We start from the raw sequence: 8,361 nt of genomic DNA on the forward strand, positions 1-8,361 counted from the left end.
AATTCAGAAAAAGAAATAAAAAGACAACAGAAAAAAATTCATACATACCATATCCCTTACCACTCCCTTTCATTGATCACTAGCATTTCAATCTAAATTTATTTTAACATTTGTTCCCCCTGTTATTTATTTTTATTCCATTTGTTTTACTCATCTGTTGATAAGGTAGATAAAACGAGCATCAGACACAAGGTTTTCACAATTACGCAGTCATATTGTGAAAGCTTTATCATTATACAATCATCTTCAAGAAACATGGCTACACAGCTCCACATTTTCAGGCAGTTACCTTCAGCCTCTCAAATACATCTTGACTAACAAGGTGATATCTGTTTAATACATAAGAATAGCCTACAGGATAACATCTCGACTTTGTTTGGAATCTCTAAGCCATTGGCACTTTATTTTGTCCATTTCGCTCTTCCCCTTTTTGGTCGAGATTTTCTCAATCCCTTGATGCTGAGTCTCAGTTCATTCTAGGGGTTTTTTCAATCCCTTGATGCTGAGTCTCAGCTCATTCTAGGATTTCTGTCCCATGTTGCCAGGAAGGTCCACACCCCTGGGAGTCATGCCCCATGTAGACAGGGGGAAGGGGGTGAGTGTGCTTATTGTTTTCATTATCATTATTTTCTAAAAATTCTGCAGTTTTGTTTTCTTTTCACCATTTGACCCAAGAATGAAGAGAGTTTTAAAATTTCCAGATGGAGGAGTATGTTTGTTTTCTGATTTTAATGTTAATTTTTAGTTGTATTGCCTTGATATCAAAGAATGTTATCTATATTATTTCTCCTTTTGGGAATGTATTGAAGTTTGCTTTGTGGCCTAATATGCAGTCAGTTTTCATGAATGCTTCATTGACACTTGCAAGAAAGGTATACAAAGTTCAATCTATCTATCAGATCTACCTTTTTGGTTATATGTCTTAGGTCTTCTCTATTAATTTCTTCTCTTAGTTTTCATCCAGTTAATCTTTTGGAACTAAAGGAGGTGAATTAAAGTCCCCCCAAATTGTTATGTTTCTGTGTATTTCTTCTGGTATTTTCTGGAGATTCTGCTTTATATAATCTGATGCTGGGGAAAAGACCTCTCAGGTAGAGCAGAAGAGAAGTCTGGCACTTGTGATAGGAAGCTGTCAGCAAGTCAGGAACTGTACATAACAGCAGGTGAGCCAAAAGGATACGAAGCAGCTACGCCATACCTTCACGTGGGGCCACAACGTCAACCCATTCCCTAACTTCATGTCTCTAATACCTCAATAACCAACTCAATCTGAAATGCAAAGTGCGAAGTGTTCCATTTAATCACCAGCCACGACTTTAGCTTTCTAGCAGTGGGAAATTCAAATCTGCAACATTAGTGCCTACTTGTCCTAATTTTCCATGTCATTGCCAATACGTCCAATATTGAGGTGTGCGCATCACTGAGCCTCAAGGGACTTCAGGCATGTCACACTATATAGCTTTTCTTTCTAAGAGGGGTAGTTGCTTAGGGATGCATCTGGCATTTAGAGGGACAACTCTTAGAGGATAACGCCACTGTAGCTGGCGGTTCATACCATATCTTGGAACAGGTAGAGCAAGCATTTCGTTCTTTTATCCACAGTAGTTGGTGAATGAAATGTCCGGCCAAGTTGTTTGATCAAAATCCACGTAATTTATGTATCAGGTAGCCAAAACCAATTCCCTTGCCATGCACACCTGGTTTTGGGGTCAGCAGAGACCACTTGTGTCAGTTTGCAAGCTGCCAGAATCGATATAGCAGAATTAAAACAGGTTTTAAAATGGGGATTTAATAAGTTATAAGTTTACACCTCTAATGTCCAAACTTAGGCATCCAGGGAAAGATACCTTAATTCAAGAAAGACTAAAGTATCTGGAACACCTCTGTCAACTGGGAAGGCATGCTGTTCCCTTCTGGTCCCTTGCTCCTGGGTTCCGTTGCTTTCAGCCTGTTCCCGTGAGGATTCCTCACTTTACTTCTCCGGGGCTGGCTTTCATCTCTTGGCCTCCCTTGGCTCTCTTGGCTTGCTTAACATCTCTTGGCAATGTCTACTGGGCTCCACACATCTCCAAACATCTGGGTATCTATTCTCCAAATGTCAGCACCGGTGTGAGCTCTGCTCTGAAGTTTCTGTCGACTCTGGGTTTTCTGGCTCTCTCCAAAATTTCTTTTAAAGGATTCCAGTAAATTAATCAAGCCCCACTGGAATGGGTGAAGTAACATCTCCATCTAATCAAAGGTCACAGCCACAATTGAGCATGTCACATCTCTGCAGATATAATTTAATCAAAAGATTCCAACCTACAGTTGAATCAGGATTAAAAGAAATGATTATCCCTACAAGGTTAAATCAGGATTAAAACATGGCTTTTCTGGGTACCTAATATTTTCAAATCAGCACACCACTCTACCCTGAGGCATCCTCCAACCCAGGATTTTTGTGACTGTTCTGGAAGTTGAGTGCAATTGTCCTTCCCCGTTCTGAGCTCTTTGACCAAATGCAGAACCAACATAATCACTTAAAATTATCTGTTGAACTTCATTTCCACCCACACAAAAAAACTCTTCCAGTCTCAAAGCATAGGTCTACTAAAGTAGAAGGTTAAAGTTTTACTTCATGAATTTATAATTACTTGACTAGGGGTGGAGTATATTAAACGAGAAATTTTAATCCCTACCCCTTGGATTATTTTCCCTTGTGTTCCTTTACTGTGCAAACATAAAAAAGATGTAATGTTGTTGTAAACTTTTATTTTTATTGAGTCTGTTTAATAAATCAGTGACAATGTGGATGATGATTAATACTTGACTGCAGGGACTCTACTGATTTATGTTGGGGAAGATACAGCATCACACACATGCACGCACACATACATACATACACACACACACACACACACATTGGTAATGCATAGGTGTATCCCCAAAACCTGTTGTACACCTAACAAAAGCATTCCTTTTTTTAATGTCATCATGGGAAAGTCCAGAGGTAGGACAGGGTCTGGGCACAGGGCTCCAGTTCCACTTCTTGATTCCTTTGGTTCCGTCATCCTCCACGTGTTGGTTTTTATGGTCAGGCTCTTAGCAAGATGACTGCAGCAGTTCCAGGGATCATATCCAGACCTAAAATTTTCCACAGGGAAAAAGGATTCTGATCACTCCAATTACTTCTTAGCATAGAGGAAACATCTTTCATAAGTTCCGTAGCATACTTTCCCCATTTCCCCGGCCCTGGCTGGATCATGTTCCCATTGTGTTGGTCTTTTGTTTTCATTCCCTGGCAAGGAGAATGGTAGAATCAAGGTTAGCTTGGACTAATCAATGGGAGCAGCAGTGGGTGCTGAAGTGAAATATTTGTAACCACATAGAGAAGATAAATGCTAACTGTGCCAAGATGGGATCATTCCAAAACCACCGGGGAGGATTAAATAGTCACTTTCATAGTATGGGTCACTAATATGGAAATAATTGCTGTCTAGTCTATTCCATGGGACCAGTATGTGTGTGTGTGTGTGTGTGTGTGTGTGTGTGTGTATCTTGGAGGGAAGGGGAGAGGTCACTTAATAGCGAGGATAATATCCACTATCCAAAGATGCTTTCACCATTTAAATTGACTTAAGAGATATTATCCAGGGTGTGGGAAGTGAGATGTAGTATTAGTATCTATTCCTTAATATACAGATCACACAGAGAAGGAGTGATAGACACTTAGCTGTTTTAATTCACTGTGCTGGAAGCCAGCTGTGATTCTGTTTTCTGGGTTATCTAACGCAAACCTGGACCAGATGTTAGCCTGTGACAAAATGACATTGAGAGGCTATAAGCCCACTGGCATTAATGTAGGGGGAGAAAGTTAAAACTTCTGGAAATGAGAATGCTGCATTGACTCTACCAGGAGCATACCATCTATTCACTCCTAACTTTGCCCCCCAAAGAAACTAAAAAGTCTGTCTTGTAATCCTTGCCTTGAATTGATGGGTGAGGGAAGCATCTGAACCTTTCATGAGACCTTCTACTGGCTATTCTCTCTAGACTGAGGATGCCAGTGAGAAGAAGCTGTCATTAAAATGGGGTCCCTGATTGGCCAGTGTTGAAGGAAGACATCTGGAATGACTGAGATTGCTGGAATAACTGAGTACAGTGGTGCCAGTTAATTCCAGCAGCAAAATGGGTATGATTACCATAACAGATATCTGGGGAATCATCTGACAAGGCTGAAATCTCTGGCTATGGATAATCAACCTTTGAGTTCCCAGGAATGAAATCTGCAGACAGTCCACCAAAGGCTTAGTTGATCTGGATAACCAAAAAGATTCTTAGATGTGGCCAACTGAGGTTCCCGGCATTTGAGTCATCACACTAGCCTAATATCTAGAGGAATAACTCACAATTCCAAGGCATGAGTAACTACGCAGACCTAGAGCATCATGAATGGAGAAGTGGCACCAATTCCAATTGCACTTTTGTTGTTTTTGATGATGTTCAGCCTCATGGCATCCCCCACTAAGGTTGAGAATGCCCTCAGACAGGGTCATTTGGATTTCCTTTTAGAACCCACCAGATATCCAAGTCCCCAAACCCCTCTCCAGTTGTAGTGTTCCTCATCTGGTAACTATCAGGACTACCCCCAGGTTCCGTTGCTTCCTCTAACCTCTGTGCTCCAGTGCATAGTGCCATGGAAAACACTGATCATCTTCTGGAGCAGCTAGAAAGAAAATTCTGAGAGGACGGTATGGTAGCCCATGACAAAGTCTGGAATTTGTCCTGTAACTACCGTTGAAGAGTGTTTTGAAAACTGTTGTTTTTTTTTCTTTCTTTGCTTTGTATATATGTTATATTATTGCAATAAAAAAGTTTTTTAAAAAAGGAAAAAATCATTTAACAAGAAAAACATTCAACCAAAACCTAAAAAATCAGAATGGATTAATTTACAATAAAATAGTCAACCTGAAATATCAGCCCTTTTATTTAGGGCCAAGGAAAACAATAATTCCAGTTTAAACAGCAGAATTGTACAATTGATATTTTTGCCTATATTTGATGGCACAGAAACATAAAAGTCACACAACTTCCATTGAGAGCCTTCTCCTCCAGAATAGAGTTCATATAATTGCTTCTTACGCTTTTAAAAATCACATTATTTTTTAAATATACCTGCAACTACTCGATAATGAGAACACTTTTAAAACAGTTCTCATAGAAAAATATCTTAAAATAATTTTGTGGTATGTTAGATTGCTTAAAGAAACTTAGCAAAGATGAGAAGTAATGTACAAGAATTATAGTCCCTTGTTTATAGCAACCGCCCAAATAAGATATTTTCCCTAATTAATTATCCTGCTTCCTGTAATTTTTTAGCAAAGATGAATTACAAGTAGCAGCAGAATGCTCCATTTTTTGGTATTCAGTTGTAGCTGTCAACTAATGTGTTTCAAATTTTGTTTTCAGTAATCACAAACATATTCAAAAAACCACATTTTAAAAACCCCACTAACCAAAGTTATACAGCTCTTTTTTAAACTACAACTTTTCACACTAACATGCCAAAACTCACACCTAAGTTCAACTTCTTAAGATGATAATAAAAGAATATTTTCAAGTCTGAATTTTGGCCCTGATTAGATATTTCTGTGCTTAGAATATACTTGAGGAAACTTTAAGGATATATGGGCACAAAAGCCTGAAATAAGTAACTATCTCTTTCTCCTTAATTCGACATTAAATGTAATAGACTTTTTAGGAAAAGAGTCAAGCTACCAGTCATAAAGACACTTTTAAAAAAATTTTCTTGAGGTGATAAGCCTTAATGTAACCTCAGGAAAACATCAGAGAAAGGCTCCAAAAAGAGTAGAAACAATGGAGAGAGCGTCTGCTTGCAGGTGATGACAGTACTTTAAAAATTCCCCAATCAGCACTAAGGAGCACAACTCTCTGGATTTATTACGTTCTAGGCACCGTTATTATGATTATTTAAATTCCGCTCAATGAACAGCGAAGTGAAATGGTCTGATTGGATTTTCTCATCTCTAACTCCGGAGTCTTAATTCATGTGCCAAGTTCAGACAGATTCTCTTTCTCACATTCCCTGCAACTGTTCAAAACCATGCCACGTCTGAGGGTGCTTCATATTTGAAGCATGCTTTTTCTCTTTTCTCGTGCAGTTTTTCACTCTACTTTCTGTTTGCCTTTTTTTTTAATGAAGAAATGTAGTTCTTTTCACATCATGTTATTATTTTCCTCCAGCTTCTTACTCAATCTTTCTTTGCTTACAATTCATTCCATGCCCTTGACCTCTATTCACCTCCTACTTTCATCTGGAAGACCTGCCACCCCTTTGGACCATTCTTGTACAGTTTATCCTAAATGTTTAAAGTTCGTGCTGTTTTTTTTTTGTTTTACGGATCCAATAACCTCTTAGATATTTTTGATGATTTTTAAGTTCTTTTCTGCTTCGTGAATCATCTATTTCCTTAGGAGTACATTTTTCGTTTTACCTTATGCTTTTTTTGTTCATATTGCCGGCTTTCCGCAAATTATTATTTTTAGCCTCCCGTTTACATTAAAAAGTTTTATAAAATGGAAATACTGCTTGGCAAGTCTGCGTGAGTGGGGGGGGCTGGTCGCTTTTGCTGGAGGGCGGGTGAGCTGGAAGCCAGTCATCCTGTCGCGCGCGGGGGTGGCGGGAAGGGGGCGCACAAAATTAGTGGTGCTCTAAATATGTACCTGCAGGCGGACGTTGAGAATCACGGAGGCCAGGACATAGAAGTAGGGGAAGTTTATGCGCAGCCGCCAGGCCAGGTTGAAGAAGGTGACCAGCGTGCGCGTGAGCCCCTTGCAGAAGGCGCCGTACGAGCCGCGGGCCGTCGCGGAGCGCGAGAGTAGCCCCGACAAGGTTGCTGACACCATGAGTCTGGTGTCGCTTCCCATACAGTAACCAGAGCTCAAGGCTGCCAGCAAGTTCCGCACACCCACCAGCCAACAGGTTCGGACGCGGGGATTTATTGAAGGCAGAAGAGTGACTGGGCGGCCGCGGATCCGAGCGGTGCTTCTGGGCGGGCGCTTCTCTTTGCTCTGCAGGACTCTGGCCTGGACGGTCGCTGGTGCCCCGCCCTTTCTGGGTCCTGAGGCAGCTTCTCCTGGCTCCCGATTCCAGATCCTGAGGGGCGGGGCTGAGCGGGGAGGGAGGGGCGGAGCTGAGTGGGGAGAGGGGGCGGAGCTGAGCGGGGAGGGAGGGGCGGGGCTGAGCTGGGAGGGAGGAAGGGCCCGGGGGCGGGGCTGGACGTGGGACGCCGCAGCCCGAGCGTCCTCCCTCTGCGGTGGTTTTTCGTTGTTATTATTTATTTAACCCGAGCAAAACGAAGTTGCTCTAAGTGTTCATAAATTTACTTCCTAAGTATGATCTTGAGCAATTTAGAAACATGAATCCGTTTCTTGTTGCGTCAGATCCCTTTAGGAATCTTGTCGATCGTCAATTCTGAGCTAGTACAGATATAAAAAACCCAGCAGTTTTCTCAGCTTGCATATGTGCATTCTGTTCTAATGATTCAAGCTACTTATTTGTGCTTGTTTTTTATCTTTAGCATTCTTCTCATTGGAAAAGTCATGCAAACGTGTTTAGAAATTTTCAGTAGAACAAAAATGTAAAACGATGGAAAGAAAATTACCCGGGTAGCTTCATATTTCCCACCTCATCCCTGCCATGAACTACTATTATATTTACTATATATAATTCCAGGTATTATATGTTGATATATTACTCTTTACTGTGTCAACTATTATTATACACTTACCTCACTTTCTTTGATGACCAACGTATATGTTACCCTTAGATCAAGATATGTGTTACCTAATGATGTTCAATAATTTATACAACCAGTCCCCAATTGATGGGAATTCTGTCTTCAGTATTTCCTAAGCCAAAAATTGTTGGAGTGAGCATCACTGTACAAATGAGTTTTCAAGTGTAAGAAGACTATGAACAATGTGATCTCATTTGATTTATAAAACAGTTACATATATATATATGCATGTATGTATATTTAAGGTTTGAGATTAAAAAACTTTTACCAATACCTATGGTCAATCGAAAGAGTTTAGAAACCAATACTTTATAAACATTAGGTATTAATCTTGAATTCTTTCTTTTTATTGCCAACATTATAGGCAATAATTATGTCTCAATGTTCTTCTAATTTGCATTCTTTTAATTATCAGTGCTGTTGAGCAACTTTTCCAAATTTCTTTAGTTTTCAATATTGTTTTTCTGATGGCTTGTAAAACTTTAAAATATAATAAACATATATTAGGAGAAAAATAAAATCCCTAGGATCACAACCCCTAGAAAGAAAGACCATTAGCAGA

General features: G+C 40.0%; 1 protein-coding gene across 1 annotated transcript; it reads right to left on the bottom strand.

Moving 5' to 3' along the window:
• Positions 1-6,711: 6,711 nt before the first annotated feature.
• On the bottom strand, positions 6,712-7,095 carry LOC143670243 (small integral membrane protein 10-like protein 2A). The gene has a single exon (XM_077144914.1). It carries the CDS (start codon positions 6,925-6,927, stop codon positions 6,712-6,714), a length of 216 nt encoding a protein of 71 aa, XP_077001029.1. The 5' UTR covers positions 6,928-7,095.
• Between the last annotated feature and the right edge of the window lie 1,266 nt (positions 7,096-8,361).

Source organism: Tamandua tetradactyla, chromosome X (assembly GCF_023851605.1).
Source record: "Tamandua tetradactyla isolate mTamTet1 chromosome X, mTamTet1.pri, whole genome shotgun sequence".
NCBI lineage: Eukaryota > Metazoa > Chordata > Mammalia > Pilosa > Myrmecophagidae > Tamandua > Tamandua tetradactyla.